The sequence below is a fragment of the Acinonyx jubatus genome, chromosome D2 (genome assembly GCF_027475565.1).
Source record: "Acinonyx jubatus isolate Ajub_Pintada_27869175 chromosome D2, VMU_Ajub_asm_v1.0, whole genome shotgun sequence".
Taxonomy (NCBI): domain Eukaryota; kingdom Metazoa; phylum Chordata; class Mammalia; order Carnivora; family Felidae; genus Acinonyx; species Acinonyx jubatus.
The window spans coordinates 54,022,398-54,040,548 of NC_069393.1; the positions used below are offsets into that span (position 1 = coordinate 54,022,398).

The 18,151-nt window shown below is 42.2% G+C and overlaps 1 protein-coding gene across 2 annotated transcripts in view; it reads right to left on the reverse strand.

The window, feature by feature from the left end:
* BLNK (B cell linker) overlaps positions 1 to 18,151 on the reverse strand; it is a 75,277-nt gene that overhangs the window by 5,211 nt on the left and 51,915 nt on the right. For both annotated transcript variants that reach the window (XM_027062725.2, XM_027062726.2), the window contains 8 exons: positions 13,025 to 13,094; positions 11,247 to 11,274; positions 10,359 to 10,401; positions 8,032 to 8,116; positions 7,572 to 7,603; positions 3,988 to 4,055; positions 3,089 to 3,172; positions 393 to 548 (listed from right to left, as the gene is read on the reverse strand). In XM_027062725.2, coding sequence (XP_026918526.1) covers positions 393 to 548; positions 3,089 to 3,172; positions 3,988 to 4,055; positions 7,572 to 7,603; positions 8,032 to 8,116; positions 10,359 to 10,401; positions 11,247 to 11,274; positions 13,025 to 13,094 — 566 coding nt within the window. The remainder of the gene's footprint in view (positions 1 to 392; positions 549 to 3,088; positions 3,173 to 3,987; positions 4,056 to 7,571; positions 7,604 to 8,031; positions 8,117 to 10,358; positions 10,402 to 11,246; positions 11,275 to 13,024; positions 13,095 to 18,151) is intronic.

Below are 18,151 nucleotides of genomic sequence, written 5' to 3' on the forward strand. Positions count from 1 at the left end.
CATCTGCTTTGGTATTTGAATTGAGATCCTAGTTCTTGACTTAGGAGCTTTGGACACTGACCTTCATTCTTACAACATTAATTCTACTTGACATTTCAACTTTGATTTCTATATTCCTCTGAACCAAAATACTGAATCAGACTGAGTCCACTAAGTAACAGGATAAAGGGACTAAGTGCAGCCTTTACATCATGCAAGTCTATCCTCCTGTCTTCTGTAGATTATGCTGCCTGAACACAGTATTTTATCTTGTACTCTTTTTATGACATGTATGCAAGCCTCACACCGAGTGCCCTTGCATCCTTTCTCTTCATTTCTAGCACCTAACACACTATGACATCATTGTGTTCAATACATAGTTATAGAGTTGGATTAAAAGAGATGTTACTGACCTCTTCACCATTTTTCTTCCTGCCCAAAGCATACTGCTTTGTTGCTTCGATAAATCGCACAGGGATATTATATACTCGCTTATTAAAGAATACAACTAGTGTATATGGCTGTTTGGAATCATGGCCGGAGCTTTTCCGAATAAGAAATGATCCATCCTGTTTATTAAAAGAAAAACATGATTACGGTGAGTATATTTATGTTTTCACAGGTTATTAATCAGTTCATACCTACATTATATTCAAAATGTAATTATTGAGCTATGTGATTTTCATCATTGATTATAGTTTATTATTTTCCAAGAAAATACTTCAGTAAAATATATACTTACAGAAAATCCGGAGTGAGGTCAATGCCAGCTTTTTGATGCATGAAATAAGATGTTATATTTATAGATTTAGAAATGTTTAATCTTTAGATTAAGATTAAATAAAAAGGGCACTCTTGAACTAGGAACCATGTCTACAAGTTACCTATGACTAAAAGAAATATGAAACAAATTCCATTTAAAAGTACTATGAGAAGAAAGCAGAAATTGGGAATCAAAACATTTGATGTGATGAGAATTCTCTTCCCCAAAACTTATACTGAAGCAGAAAAAACTGTAACACAACATACCAAATTAATTAAATATTTTATAAAATATTCTAGGGGTGTCTGTCTGGCAGTAGAGCATGAAACTCTTAATCTTGGGGTCGTGAGTTTGAGCCACATGTTGGGTGTAGAGATTACTTAAAACGAATACATAATTTAAAAACTTAAAAAGTAAATATTCTATATCAGAAATTCAAAAATTTTGAACAAAAAATGGACAAAAAGCAGAAGGAAGAAATGCAACAAGAGTTCATCAAACTCAGGAAGGAAACTGAAGAGAAAGGCAAATCTGGGTCAGAAATGAAGAAATTACAAGATGCCCAAGGGACAATACCTTTAAATGAAGATACGATAAATGAGTAAAGGAAGGCATGGAAGCAACCAAGACACAAAACAACAAAAAAGGAGATTTAAAAGAAGAAGAAGAAGAAGAAATACAATAGGGTCAGAGTGGTTAAAATGGAAGAAAGACAAAAAAGGCCCAAAATGCATGTAATTTGAGTCTTGAAGAGAAAAACAAAACAATAGAAGAGAACTACTGTTTAAGACTGGAATTTTATTGGAAAAATAAATTTATTGGAAATAAGAGAAAACTTAAATCTATATATAGAAAGGGGTTCCATCTATCTGAAAAAATTGACCTGAAAATCAACTCAGAGACACATTCTAGAAAACTATTAGATTTTAAAAACAAAAGGTCTGCAGAGCCTTCAGACTAAAATATGAAATCACACATAAGGGTAAGAAAATAACATTAGCAATGGACTTCTCAAAAACATCCTATAAAACAAGGTGGGGCACCAGGGTGGCTCGGTTGGTTAAGCGTCTGACTCTTGGTCTCAGCTCAGTTCATGATCTCACGGATCACAAGTTCGAGCCCCACATTGGGCTCTGTGCTGATGCATGGAGCCTACTTAGGATTCTGTCTCTCCTTTCTGCTCCTCCCCTCTGTGTGTGTATGTGTGTGCTCTCTCTCTCTGTCTCAAAAAAGAAAATAAATAAACTTAAAAAAAAAAAAACAAGACAATACAATGGAGCAACACTTTCAAAACTCAAGACAAGGGTTTTTATAAGCTGTCAAGGTATCCTCCAGGTTATCAGGTTATAAAAAAAACAGCTTTGAATGTGCAAGAACTCAGGGAATAATGTAAACATAGTCCTTCCTGAGAATCTACTACAAGGTGAGATTTGTCAAACAAAAAGAGATAACTGGAAAGCCAGCCAGCAAAGGGATGAATGGAAAGCATTTAATATATTTAATTGTAGAGGTAGGACTAGAGCAAAGGTAGCAAAAACCAGTATGTAAATGTCATATATTCTGACAAAGTAGGTGCAAGTGAAAAAAAAAAAAAGAAAGAAATGGAAGAAGGAAAGAGCAAGAAAAGGAAAGGTGGCACTTTAATTTTGGATTTTCTAAACTAACTGCTCCTAGTGTTTCCTACATGATTTGCCTTGGACTCTCTAAAAATTTACTTCCAGGTACTTTCTGCCACCTTGACCTTGATCTTTTAACCCATGCATTGATCCAAAATAGACTGTTACTTCTCACTCCTGAATGGATCTCATGTAGGAGCAAGCCTTACAGAGATCTGCCCCTGCAGCCTTCTCTCCCACTGTTTGGAGAGCAGTGGGGCCTATGGATCCTTGCAAAGGAAGGACAAATAGAAATAAGATGTAGGAACAAAGAGGGAGATGCTTGAAAGACAGGAGGGGATGGCAATGGCTCTTGAATAAGTAAATAAAAAAGATCCCTGCATCTATAATCGCTGCAATTATTTGGTCAGCGAATTATTGGGATGACAGCTGTGCCTATAGTAGACTGGGAACAGAATATGGGATTTAAAAATGGTCACACCTGGGGCACCTGGGTGGCTCAGTGGGTTAAGCATCTGACTTCAGCTCAGGTCATGATCTCATGGTTTGTGAGTTCGAGCCCCACGTCCAGCTCTGTGCTGACAGCTTGGAGCCTGGAACCTGCTTCGGATTCTGTGTCTCCTTCTCTCTCTGCCCCTCCCCTGCTCGGGCTCTGTTTCTCTCTCCTCTCTCTCTCTCTCTCTCTCTCAAAAATGAATAAACATTAAAAAAGTCTTTTAAATGGTCAAACCTTGTTTGATCTGTATAAAGCCTCTTCAGCAGACTTTCGATCGCAGGCACCGGCATACCACGGCTTGCAGTGGATGTCAGCTTCCTGTGAAATGGAAAAGAATGTCAGTAGCACAGTACCTTCTGGCACTGAAAACAAAGTCTCACTTTGCATTACCAAGACAAATCTGTGTTTGGACCAGTAATTTGAAAATGAGTTTTCTGCTTCTTTTGATCAATCACAGGATTACGTAATTGACTTTTTTCTCATTTGGCCTTAGTGCTTGAGCATTCTTATCAATCAATCAATCAATCCTGCCTGATTCCTGAGCCATTTATTCCTTCCTCTTAAACAAGTTATAATCTCCCTTTCTATTGTGATCTTATTGTTGTTGCTTTGTGGAATGCTTCTTAATTTCCAAAATGTTTTTACCAAATATTATCTTATTTGATTCTTTTAACTGTTTTGAAGGCAAGAAGGACACATAATATCATCCCTATTTTACATCTGAGAAAGCTTAGGGAGACTTGCCCAAGGGCATACAGAGTTCTTTCTCTGTCTTTTTAAAAACTGTGCTGCGTTGTGTGTTTTAATATCATATGCCTCCACAGATCTATTCTGAGAAAATTACACAGTTTAAATAGAATCTATGTGAGAGGAAGAACAATAAAAACAACATACTTCTTTGCTAGTTTTGAAGAAACACAATTGTTATTTGGGGCATCTAGAATACAAAGTGGAATACATCGAGCAGGGACTTAATCCCTGAAAAAGAAAAGTGTAGTCTGTATCCATCAGCAAGTGATAACTCACAAGCTGACTTTTAAAATACAGTCTATCCTCAAGCTTTACCCCAAACCCTTACAAGAAAACATGCCCTTTCCTGCATTTTAATGGTAGCAATAAGAGTTCATTCATACCTGTTCTGACAAATGAGGGTTAGATGAAAACTGGCCATCCACAGCTGGGCTTCCCCCTTCTGGAAATCCTGGAAGGGATTTGAAAAATCAATGGGGTCTTCATCTTATCTTGAGAAGTTATTATGTCCATACTCTCAACACTGTGCTGGGTGCTGCAGGGGGCACCCACACTGACAAACCATTCACACGCCAAAAAAAATCCTTAATTGCAGTGGTTCTCAAAGCATGGTCTGAGGACCTCAGGAATCCCCAGGATTCTTTCAGAGAGGTTGTGAGGTCTTTTCCAAATCCGTATCTTTGTGAAGCCCAAAGTTCTTCATATACTTCAGCCAGAAAAACATCGCAACAGATTGAATGTAGAAGCAGATATGAGAATCCAGCTGTCCCTGTTAGTCTAGGCATTAAAGAGACTTCAAAAATGCAAAACAATGCCACTCTTTCCACTCAATTGTTTTTGTTTGGGAAATATAGTGGTTTTTCATGAAAATATTTTATGTTAACATGTAATGGGTTTAACATTTTTAAAGGAAAAAATAAAAGTTTTAATTAAAAATGGATTAATAAATATGTTTTAAATGTCTGTTTTAATTAATATATTAAGTATCAATAGAAAGAAACATGTGAACCAAAGGTCTTTGGGTCTGCAATGATTTTAAGAGTGTTTAAATGGTCCTGAGGCCAAGACATGTGAAAATTGCTGCCTTAAGGCATAAACTTCCTCAAGGAGTTTATAATCTAAATGTGGAGACACATGAAATACAGAAAATACTGCATTCATTCATTCATTCATTCATCATCGTGTGCCTGCCATGGATCAAGGCATTGGGGATAGATATATAGTGGTCAAACAAAACAGCAAAATGCCCTTCCCTCATGGAGCTTAAGTTTTAATGGAGTGATTGAGACAGGCAATAAAGACATAAGAAATATATATGCAATATTACAGAGTTGTAAGTGCAAGGAGAAAAATAAGCAGGGAAGGGGTTTGGGGTTAGCCTTGGAAAAGCAATATGTTGAAATAGGCTAGTCGGGAAGGCCTCACTGAGGTGACATTTAGGTAAGATCTGCAGTGAGAGAGGGAGGAGGCATGCAGATATCTCAGGAAAGAGTGTTCCAGGTAAGGGGAATAGGGCAAGGGGCCTAGCATGTTTGAGGGATGGAGAGGGGGTCATTGTGCCTGGAGTGTGGAGGGAAAAGGAGAGAAAAATAAGGGATGAAGTCAGACACCAGGTAATGAAGGGACCAGCGGTGTAGGACTTGGTGGACCCCTTAGCATGACTTGAGCCTTAACAGACACGGTATGGGAAGCTTTTGGGGGGGTTTTGAACAGAGTAGTAATGTAATCTGCCTGTCTTTCAACAAGGTCACTCTGGCTGCAGGGCTGGAAATAGATCCAAGAAAGCAAGGGCAGAGAGAAGAGGCCAGTTTGGTGTTCTTGCAAGCCCAGGCAGGAGATGATGATGGCCTAGAACAGATGGTGGCAGTGGATGGTTGGATATCAATTATATTTTGAAAGAATAGCTGGAAGGTGTGTGAAGAAAGCAAGTGAGGGACGCTCGGGTGGCTCAGTGGGCTAAGCATCTGATTTCGGCTCAGGTCATGATCTCAGAGTTCGTGGGTTTGAGCCCCTCATCAGGCTCTGTGCTGACAGCTCAGAGCCTGGAGCCTGCTTCGGATTCTGTGTCTCTCTCTTTCTCTGCTCCCCTGCCACTCACACTGTCTGTCTCTGTCTCTCTCAAAAATAAACATTTAAAAAAATTTTTTAAAAAAGCAAGCAAGGAAGCCAGCAGTCCTGGGGAGCTCTAAGTTTTTGACCAGAGCAACCAGAATTGTCCTTTATTAGGAAGGGAAGCATGCAGGAGAAACAGGCTTAGATGTTTTCTCCTGGATGTTCAAAAGCGACAGCCACCCGTTGTAACAGGATCGGGCAGTGATGGCTTGGCGGTCCCAGCAAGGCTGGGCATGAAGGAAGGGTGCGTTCTCATGGGTCGGGACAGTACTCCTGGGTGGGCGCAGCCACAGAGGGTGGGAGGTCAGGCTCTCCCAGGCCACACAGTATAAGGTGGTTGGTGGTTATTGTAGCTTGGGCAGTTAGGGGAGTTCAAGCCTGATATTTTCTGACCCTTGAATAAGTGCCAGTCCTGTTCTACTTTCCACATCTTAGTTCATTTTGTCCTCACACGGGCCCATTGTGGGAGGAGCTATTAGACCCCATTTTCCAGCTGAGGCCCTGACCGCCCCATGCGAAACAGCAGACTCCACTGCCTCCGTTACTCTGTGACCCTACCCCTGCCAACTTGCTTTCTTTTTCTTTATAGCACTTTAACATTTACCCGATAGCATATGATTTATCCAGTTGTTTCTGGTTTTTGTCTATCTCCCCTGGTAGAATAGAAGCTCCATAATGGCAGGGATTCATTTGTTTTGTTCAGTGCTGTCTACCCTGTGTCTAGAACAGTGTCTGGCATGTGACAGAAGGTTAGTAAGGATTTGTCAGTTGAAAGAATTACTTAGGTTGAAAAACAATAAAAAGTATAATGAAGCTTTACACAGTGAAAAAGAACATTTCTATAGCCAAACCATTTGCACTTTGTGTTCAGAATTTAAGAATACATATGTCTTTTATGTATATGTTTGAATTTCATTTATTGAGATAAATAAAAAATCTAATTGAAACCTGAAAACTGATTAACATAAACGCACATAATTTTTTTGTTTATAACAATTATTTTATTTATGTTTACCAAATCTTGCTTATTTTGGAATATCTTCCAAATTACCCATGCACACTGGGGTTTTGTTTTGTTTTTTCATTTTTTCCTACATTTGAGTAGAAGGGAAATCAAAGTTTGGGCAGTTCTGTTCTACAAGTCCGACTTCATATGTTTTTAGGGTGATGTTCTATTTGCCTTGGGAAAATTATCCAGCTATTTGCCAAATATTTTTAGGGTAGCTTTTATGGATATATTTTATGAGCATCAAAGTGTCTTTTAGATTTAATTTCAATAACTATCATTTATTGAAGACCTTGTATATACAAAGCACTATATCAGGTACTTAATCTTATTTTAAAAACAGTTGTACTATTTTTATTAAAAAATTAAATATAAAAGATGCCCAGTATGACTGGTAAAATATTGAATCAATACTAAAAAAAGAAAAATGATGTCAGATTTATTTACTTTTGAAAATTACTCCATGAAACAAATATTCTTTTTTAAAATCTTCGTTTGTTTGTTTGTTTTGAGAGAGAGAGAGTGCACATGCAAGCGTGAGTAGGGGCGAGGCAGAGAGAGAGAGGGAGAGACAGAGAATCTCAAGCCGGCTCCACACCGTCAGCACAGAGCCTGATGAGGGGCTTGATCACAAACTAAGAGACCACGACCTGAGCCGAAATCAGTAGTTGGACGCTTAACCAGCCAAGCCACTCAGGTGTCCTGAAATAAATATTGTGGCTCCATCTAACAGAAAAGGAAACAAGTCAGAGAGGGTACTAAGATCCTCCAGCTGGAAGTGTTGCTCAGACATGAAGATCCAGCCTTACCTACAACGTGATATTGTTTTTCATGTTTCACTGTACTTACTTGGCAGAGGTACAGGTTTGTGATGGATTTGTCTGCAAGGAAGAATTTCAGATTAATTAAAGGGCAAAGCACAAGACGAACAAGTCTGACATTTTGCTTGCACTGAAGATGCTCTGAGCAGGGGCATCACAAAGGAGCCAACCCAAATGGCCAATAAAACATATCGAAGGACAGATAAGGCACCAAAACCTTCAAGGTAAGTAAAACTATCCCCTTTAGTTTTTGAAAAGGAAGGGCCTTGACCAAAGTGTTAGATTTTAGTGAAGACCAATAAACCCAAATATTAGATCTTTGTGAGTCTAAAAAGTTCTTTTAAAGTTCTTTCCTACTTAACACCTTTAAAAATTTTAATTGCAAAACAATGAATGTCAGATCTTTACCAAGCACTAAGCTCGTGTCACTATGCAATGTAACGATACAGGTGTTAGGGAAACTTATTTTTAAAGGAAGGGATTCTTACTTCTGGGCAGGAGGAAACACTGATGACTGCATATTTTCTTGTCTGTGACTAGATGCTCGGTGGCGTTCAGCAGGTATGGGTTTTTCTGCATTGAGAAAGTTTTCATATCAGACTAGAGTGAAATGTCTGTTCCCAACCCAGCAACATCAACCGAGAAGAAATGGATTTGGTCCGATGTTTTCCTATGAACACGTCTTTCACCAGGATGCCATCTGTTTGTGCACCTGTCAGTCTGGTGATGTCTTTGCACTATTAGGACCGGGCATCCTACCCAGCAGTGTTGCAGGCACACCTCACAGCTCTGTGGCAATATACATGGGGACTGAGCCACGGGGGCTGGACCTTTAAATGTGTGAGTACAGGTGGGAGCCAGAGACGAACAAGTTTGACCCACACCTGTATCCCTCACACAGGTGTTGCAACACACTTAGTTTATCTTCATTAGTCATAAGAGGTGTTATAAGTAATTTCTTACCGATAAGAGATAAAATATGAGAGTTTGCAAATAATCTCTTTTTTGCAAAATTAACTGAGCAAATTCAAGGTCATCCCGATAATAATGTTAATCACATTGCATTTCATTGTGTTTTCCTGAGTGGGAGAAGAAAGGGTGGGGTTATAACTGGTACACAGGGAAATGGGTAAACCTGAAATGTAAGAAATTTATGCTGAATTTATGTTGAACTTTACTGCTGGACCATGGATAAATGTGATGATAAATTATTTTAATGCTTTGTTCTCCTTCAAATTTGGTCTAGGGTGTGTTAGAATCTCGGTATGTCTATGGGTGTGTGTTCCACATGGAAGAAAGGTGAACTATGGGTCTTCTGTTACAGGACCCCAAAAGAGTAAAAGTAGTATGAACTCAAAGATTCAAATAAATGATAAAATAGACTTGAGGGGTTCATGTAATGCAGCAAAATTCAGAAGCCTTGAGGCCCTGAAGAATGTTTTAAGTCGATGGCACCCTACTTTGAGCTGCCATGTGAGATGTTTTGTTCATGACTTTACAACTTGATAATTTCGGAAGAAGAAACAATGAACACACTTGGTTCCCACAGCCTGATGACCACCCTGCTTTGTCTCTGCAGTCCTGGAGGTTTCCTTTCTAGGTGAGAAGAGGCTGTTCACCTGCACTGGGCTTGGAAGATTATTGCCTCTGTCCCTGAGACAAGTCACAAAAGAGACAGCATGCCAAGCTCTTGTACTAGGAGCCCTTTGGGAATGAGGACACTGGAGCTGCGTGGCACATGCCAAGAGCTCCTTCTGGGCTGGTTTTCAAAGGCTCCTGAAGTCAATGGAATTTGCACAGGGTTGAGCTTACTTCCTGCAGAGGCTCACCCTAGGGCTCCACTATAATTTGAGCTCCCTGCTCAACAGGCACAGAAAACTGTAAGGTATGGAAGGACAGTGAGGCAAAAGCATCAAAGGAAAGGGAGATGAAAGCCAGATAGCAGAAAGGGAGTGATAGCTCAAAAATAGCCTGGAGGAAGAAAGATGTGGGAAACAGATGTAAAAAAAAACAAACAAACAATGGAGCAGTTGAAGCAGACAGGCGAGGTGTAGGACACATTCAGAAAATGTCCAACATCCATCGTCAAAGAAACCAGAGCATTTTATGTGGATGTGCCCATGTTAACTCAGGAAATGGTGAGAATACTCAGCTTTAACGCTGGGTAGCTTCAGTTGTAGAATTAGACGGTTTAGGGCTTTAACTCTATATAGTGTTCTAAGTGTTGAGATCATGGATAGTTCTTACTTCTTTCTTTTTTTTTTTTTTTATTTCCCCCAATATTTTTCAAATACAGATAGTTTTTTAAATGGAAAATTCCAATTAAAAGTATTTGTGAGGTTTTAAGGATACGATAAAGCGAAGAAAAACATTTGAAGATGTGAGGTACTAAAATAGACATTTGAATTCAGAAAACATTACTTTCAACACTTAGCAAAAGAACTTGCTCAGATAAATGGATTTTTATAAGTTTCATTACTGTAACTAAGCTATTGTTTCTAAAATACATGAATGCTTCTAAATAAGTCTTCATATCTATGTAAAGCCATAGATCCGTGTCTGGCAAGTCATATGTCTCCAAACAGGCAGGTTTGGGGCGTGTAGACTACAGCCTTGCCCCAAAGACACTGGCTCAAAATCTCAGGTCCTTTCTGCTCGTTGCAAAGCCAAGGCCACTTTATTTAGAAACCCGAGTTTCATATTCACAATTGCTTTATAAGTAGACAAAGCAAATTAGAAATACACTTATGTACAAATCCTTAATTAAAATAGCTTTGAGAGGACATACTCATCCTTCAGAATAATACAGGTTTACCTTCACAAACAGCTGAAGCGTTCTGTTGAGGCGTAAGTGGAGTCTATTAAAAAAAAATAGGCAAGGATATTCACTATGGTGGGATGTGGAAAGAAATGTCAAAGCAACATGATTAAAATAAGTACTTGGGGAGGGCATTTCTTTGATGCATAGCTATTGTTTCAATCACAAGAACAACAATAAAAAGCACGCAGTTCCCAGCCCAACATCTGCAATAAGCAGCAATGGACTAGAAGTGTATCACGGAAGGGGCAGTGTCGCCCTGGTGTAGGGACTTCCGTGCCCTGTCAACAAGGCTCACGGATGCCGTGACCCCCAGTAGCTGCTGGCCAGTAGCTCTTGCACAGAGGGAATGTGGCCTCTGGCTCTGGTCTTAGGGCCCCACCTCAGTGTTTGCTACGTGACTGCAGATGTCAGGTTACAGAGTAGGCACTAGGTCAAGGGGGGCTTCCTCAGACAGTGGGCTGGCCCAGGTTCCCCACATTCTGGCCAGAATCCAAGTGTAGTCGGGCCTGTGTGTGCCTGATACACCATTAGCCCCCAGGCCGGCAGATGGAAAGCAGACACAGGCGCTCCCCATGGGGAAGGCAGATGTCAGGGGAGGAAGGGAGCCCGGCTGCCACCTTGGATCCGCTGCTCACACTCGGTGAAGCCCCCCACCCCCCGCCCCTCCCGCCCCTGGGGCTAAGTGAGGATGAGCTCCTCCCATGCAGCCTCTTCCCTGGCTAACTGAGGAAGCTAAATTTCTCTTGGAGCATCTGGGCGGCAACTTCAGTTGCTAAAATTGCTGTGTTCACCTTAGCTGGAAGCACTGTCAACTTTAAATAAGGGAATAAGAATAAGCATGGCAGGAAATATGAAACACATTTAAATGAAAAATTAACTTACTGTCTTCAGTGGGGTAGCTGGTTTTTTCCTGGAGGATAAAAAGAGATTGGGCTTTGTTAAAACATAACAAAGATAAAGTGGAGCTGACTGCTCATCATTTCACTCTTCAGTTTAAACTAGAATAATAAACATGATATGAGTGTGTTGGGAGACTATCCTTCAAGGGCAGAGGGGGATGGAATGGGGATTTAGTCCTGATCCTCCCAGCTTCAGATAGAGTCCACTGACAGATGGCTAAGAGTTAACTGGGGATAAACGGGAGCGCCAGTTGCCAGGGAGTCAGGATGGCTGAGTTCTTGTTCCAGTTCCGCTGCTGATTGCTCTGTGACCTCAGGCCTCTTTCTCTCGCCTGTGAGGCTGGTTGCAGCTTTAGTTTCCTTGTCCATAAAATGAGGACTAGACTCGGTATTTTGAAAGTATGGACACAGAGACCTCCCATCCTCCAAGGGTAAGCTGGGGCTACAGCGTATGGACGCGAGTGGAGATAGGAGGATGGCCCAGCAGGTGGAACCGCAGCCAGCGCCCCGCCTTGCCCACTGCTGTCCTGCCTCAGGTGACTATTCTCTACTAGACACTTACCTAGGATTTCATCCCGAACAGAGAAATCGAAGACCAACACAAGTGTGAAAACCACTGTGATTTGTGGTCCTGTAGGGGCTTGTCTCAGCTTGGTTCCAGTAGAGATTATAATCGAATATTGTAAGAGTGTATACTTCTTTTCTGTGTTTAAAGACTGTCACCTCCTCTCTCTCTTTCTCTCTCTCTCTCTCCTTCTCGGTCTCTCTCTCTTTGTTTTTGGCTCAGAGCTGGAAGATGGGAGGAAGAACACTAACAATTCCCAAGCGCCTGTCTCTGGGTTAGGCTTTTCATGTTCCTTAAACCTCACGGTGACCTTTTAAAATGGATATTATTGTTGCATTTTGGAGATTAGGAAACTGAGGCTCAGAGAGATTAAGTAATTTGCCCAAAGTGATAAAACTCAGGCAAGGGAGAAATTTTGGTCAATAAACCTTTGAACCTAAGAATTTCTTTGCTTTCCACAGAGGCGGAATCAAGATTATAATCATGCAGGCCAGCTTTGTACATATTTAAGCGGGCTTTTAAAATAACCTATTGAATCAATATAAAATTATGGGGGTCACTGTTTGTGATATTAATATGTTACAGCACCTAGCAGTTTACAAAGCTCTTTTACATTCAATAAGAAAGTATTACTCTCTTATCTCACCTTTGAAAGGAACCTCGGCAGTATGGCCTTTGATGGAACAATCCAGTGTGTGCTGTTGGGTGTACACGTGTTTGTTTACATATCATTAACTCCTCGAAAGAGAAGTGGAGGAGTAGAAAGCAAAGATGAAACCTGCTCATGGGTCTCAAAATTATTCAGGCGCTGGAGCTTCTGTCTTTCGGAACACAGGTCAATGAACTCAAGACTTAACTAAGAGTTTAGGGGAGGAAAGACTGCTGGTTCTTTATTTCAGCAGGAGACCCGTAGTCTGACTAGCATGCCAGGGGAGCGGAGGAGGAGAACAGGGCAGTGGGGCTTGTTTTCCACACCCTTTAGGAACACACCTACTGTAACGTGAGGTGCACCTGTATCTGAGCCTGGGCCGCTGTGCTCCTCTGGAGGGAAATAGCAGAAAAAGCCCCCGCGTCCCCCCCCCCTCCGGGTTCTCAGGCAGGACCGCTCTGTGGATTCCAGGAGGCCCTGCCCACAGCAGTGGTGGAGAGCGTCCACTCACATCTCACAGGGCTGATTCTCCACAGCAGGTACTCACCCGGCCCGGGGCATTGGGGACGGCGCAGCAGGAGAAGGTGACTTGGCGTCCCAGGCCCCGCTGTTACGACCTGCACAAACATACACACAGGTTAGTCTCCGAATCCTGAACCTGGGGCTGACGGTCACAGTGAGGCTGGCCTTTCCAGCAGGCTCAGAGATGTGGGCACATTTTTGGTTTTTTTCAGTCAAGCATGTATAGGGGGTTACACAGAAGCTATTGGGGAAAGCCTATAGGCAAAGGTGATGAAATATCTAAATGATGGCAATTTATAAGCTCAGAACCAGAATGAGAAGTAGGGACTCCATCTTAATATTTCTAAATGACCTTCTCTTCCATGACACAAGCACAGAACCCCTGATTCTGTGGGCTCAGTGAAAGCCCCCCAGTGTTCCTATAGGAAGGAGCCAAGAGCTCATACCTGCATCTATATACACACACACTGCACAGATGTGCACACCAGCAGTGCCTAGGGACAACGTGACAGACCCACCACTCCCACTACGAGCCCACATGCACCTCACATTCACAGGCTGTTCATTCATCTCTGAATTCTCAGGCCTTTTTGCCCGTTGCACAGACAGATTGAGACAAGTAACAAGCTACTGCCTAATCGCATCTTCCAGAGTCACAGAAGGGACCCAGCGGGCCTCGTCTGCTGCACTGCACTGTCCTCCCGCTACCTAAGGCAGGGGGCAGACGGTCATGAGGGAGGAATGGAGACAGGCAGAGCTTCACCATCAGGACCCAGCAGGCCAGGAGGGAGAGAGCCAGACACCAAGCCAGCTCCCCTCCGCGTCTCCCGGCTGCCTTCTCTCAGGCTGATGCTCACCTGCCTGGGCGTCACGGCCCAGTGAGACAAAAGCGCTTTATTGACTTAAAGTGAACCGAATACGCATTTTGTTAAGAAATGACTACATTTCTAAGCCCACAGTTCCTACTGGACCTACAGGGGATGCTCTGGAAATATAGGTTGGACCTGCCCTCAGTATGTATTATTTTAGTTTGCGAGATAAAGCACGTATTGGTGAGTGCTGAGGCAGTAATCGTCTACTGAGAATTATTGAGAACCTGGTACGTGAAGAGCACTGTGTCAGGGGTTGTGGAAGAGGTGAAGACGGAGAGATAGGCCTCTGCCCCTTCGGAATTTGCAACATGAAGACATACGCCCGCCATGCCGCTTCACCTTACAGGACCACCTACGCCAAACACAAAAAAGAAAAAGGCCTCCACCGGCATGAAAAATAGAGATCATAAAGCTCATTCTCATGTACTTTAGAGAGAGAGAGAGAGAGAGGGCTTCAGGCTTTCGTTTAGAGCCCATCCACTCCTTTTCTACACACAGTCCTTACACAGAACTAGTTTCCACGAATGCCCGGAACGGCCCTCCACAGGACTCTCACTTACATGTTAACCCAATCTTGATGTGACTTTTAAGAACTTTTGCAAAAGAGACTATGTTCAGAATTTTTACCATTTCATATGACAATAAACTGAGATGCCATCTGAATATGAAGTGTGAGTCCAAGTGTGTTTCACTGGTTGGTGAACCAACCAAATGGATGTTGTCCTTCAAATTCTTAATACCTGACTGATGCTATTAAAATACCCTTGGCTACTCATAGATCTTGATGGAGGGTTTCAGGGACGGAGGGGGGAAAACGCTCGTCCGAAAAGTAAGGAAATAGAAAGAAGGTCTGAGTCAGAATTTCCTCCCTGGGGTTTTCCCTCTCTTTCGATGCCAAAGGCTCATCTGGCCTGGGGTACATTGTTGTCATATTTTTACTGCCTGGCTTCTCTACGGAGCTTCCCTTCCCTTCACATCTTCAAACAGTCTGCCAACATGTCCCTTCCCCCGCCCTCGCTCATAAATAACTTCTGCTATCAGAGAGGGAGGAGCATGCCGCCTTCCCCTGTGGTGGTACCATAAGTGTCGGTGGGAAACCCATGGTCTCACCCCAGGACAGGGTTCTAGTTATTTCTTTGCCACCAGATGGGCTGGGTGACCTCTTACAAGTCACTGCGTTTCAGTCTCCCCCACTGTGAAATGGGGACACAACCACGACCGTACCTAGCTCACAGTTATTGTGGTAAGACGAGAGGGGAACCTGGAAAATGTAAAGAATTAGCCAAATATAAACGAATATTTCTGGAAAGGAACTGAAAATACTTGAGGTAAAAACATTACGCTAAGTGAAAAGAGCCAGAGGGAGAAGGCTTCCTACTATATGACTCCAGCTATATGAGATGTTCAGAAAAGGCCAATCTACATCAACAGGAAGCAGATCAGTGGTTGCCTGGGGCTGGGGGTGGGAAGAACATTCACCAAAAATGGGCATAAAGGATCTTTTGGAGTTGGTGTGGGCAAGGAGATTTTCTACAACTGGATTGTAGTGATGGTTAAAAAACTCTGTAAATGTAATGATTTATAAAAAATACTGCAGTACACTGTTGGTGGGAATGCAGACTGGTGCGGCCACTCTGGAAAACAATGTGGAGGTTCCTCATAAAATTAAAAATACATCTACCCTATGACCCAGAAATAGCACTGTTAGGAATTCATCCAAGGGATACGTGAGTGCTGATCATAGGGGCACATGCACCCCAATGTTTATAGCAGTGCTATCAATAATAGCTAAATTATGGAAAGAGCCCAAATGTCCATCGACTAATGAGTGGATAAAGAAGATGTGGTTTATATATACAATGGAATACTATTTGGCAATGGGAAAGAATGAAATCCTGCCATTTGCAACAACATGGATGGAACCGGAAGGTATTATGCTAAGTGAAATAAGTCAGTCAGAGAAAGACAGATATCATATGTTTACACTCATATGTGGAACTTGAGAAACTTAACAGAAGTTAAGAGGAAGGGAAGGGGAAAAAATAGTTTCAAACAGAGAGGGAGGCAAACCGTAAGAGATTCTTAAATATAGAGAACAAACTGAGGCTTGATGACGGGGCAGGGGAGAGGGGAAAATGGGAGATGGGCATTGAGGAGGGCACTTGTTGGGATGAGCACTGGGTGTTGCATGTACGCGATGAATCATGGGAATCTCCCCCCGAAACCAAGAGCACAGTGTATACATTGTATGTTAGCTACCCTGACAACAAATTATATTTAAAAAATAATAATAATAAATAAAGTGACTGAAAATAGAAAAAAAAATCCTGCAGTATACATGTAAAACAAGTGAGTTTTATAATATGTAAATTATAACTCACAAAGGTCAGTAAATATGATTACTGCTATTTTTGTTTTAGCATCTTGCTACCAACCACCACAGTGTCTCCAGGTGCTGGGCACTGCTGGGCACTGCGGTACTTTCAATGTGCCATCTCGAAGCGTCACATAACATCACATGGAGCAAACGGAGGCCCAGAGAGGTTAAGTGGCAGGGCTGGGCTTGAAAAGCAAGGCTACCTGAGTTTCAAGCCAGGTGGGTACCTTTCCTCTCTGGCCAATGCCTCCTAGTGTTACTGTGGGCTCTGATCTGGCAGGTCAGATTCACCTGCTGTTTTTCCCTTACTTCAGGAAAGATTGGTGAAACTGAGCGGTGCTTTTGTGGATGCCCGTGGGAAGATGCAGAATGACTGTCCTATTTCATAGACCGGCTCTCTGCTGCTCTGGGCCTGAGGTCAGACCTAGGGGCATGCTGGGGGGGGGGGGACAACCTGGTCCCCTCTTTGTGTCCAGGATCCTTGCTTTCTGATGAAGCCAAATTCCTGGCTGGAATACTCCAGAGGAGAAATTGGAAATGCGACAGAGGGAGATGTGTCCAAAAGCATAATGATAAGAAAAAAAAATCAGCTTTGTTTTCATTGTATTGAGCAAAAAATGATGTTAATGTTTGCATGGCTGGTGCTTACCAAAGTTCTCGACTAGGAAAACGACTTACTCTCAGTTTTTCCTTCTACCACATGTATTTTATGTACCATCCTCTCTTTGGTTCTACATACAATGTTGGTAACTTTTCTTTTCTTTTCTTTTCTTTTCTTTTCTTTTCTTTTCTTTTCTTTTCTTTTCTTTTCTTTATGTTTATTTATTTGTGAGAGAGACAGAGACAGAATGCGAGTGGGTTGGGGCAGAGAGAGAGGGAGACACAGAATCTGAAGCAGGCTCCAGGCTCCCAGCTGTCAGCACAGAGCCCGAGGTGGGGCTCGAACCCACGAGCTGCGAGATCATGACCTGAACTGAAGCCAGATGCTCAACCGACTGAGCCACCCAGGCACCCCAACGTTGGCAAGTTTTCTTATCCTTAGCAATCCCAATGTTGGCACCGTAAGCCCTCGGGATTTCCGACTCTTTCCTAGCTGTTCTAGAAATCCTGGTATTATTAGTGGGGCTTGCACACCAGCTGGAGCATCGCTTACTCTCAGGCCCTGTATGAGCTCTTACCAAATAAAGAGATTTAATTTAACAATTTCAGAACAGTTTGGCTTACAGGTAACATTCAACTTGCATATTAACAGGGGATCGTAAATTCCCCAAACTCCTTCCCTATCTTAGGAAATTAGCAGATAGATCCCTTTTTAAATGCTACTTACTTAGAGGAAGTTCAGAAGTGCATCCCCTGTCTACCCTCTTCTGACAAAAGCTGCAAATCAGCCTCTAAATCACGTTTAGAAATAAATCACTAAAAAATGTCAGTCTTTCAGTTTGTTTAGACCAGTGGTTCTTAACTAGGAATACTTTGTCCCTCCTGCCCCTGGGACATTTGGCAATGTCTGGAGACACCTTAGCTTATCACTACTGGGGAGATGATGTTATTGGCACCTATTTGGGGCAGAGGCGGCCAAGGATGTTGCTAAACATCTCACGTGCACAGGGCAGTTAGGACAACAAAGAATGATCTAGCCCTAAATACCAACTGTGTGGAGGCTGAGACACTCTGATGTAGGATAAAACTTTATGCAGAAAGAAAGAAACAACTGTTCCCTGGGATGTGTACAGGGCACTCCGCCAGACTGGTCACGAATTAAGACATGCTAAACAAAGGATTCCAAAGAATGGTAATAATAATAACAAAGAGCTCTCACTTTATGAGTGGGATTCATATACGTTTACTCAACTTAATTTTCACGCTCCCTTAGGCATAGGTGCCATTTTCTCCTCCCATGTTT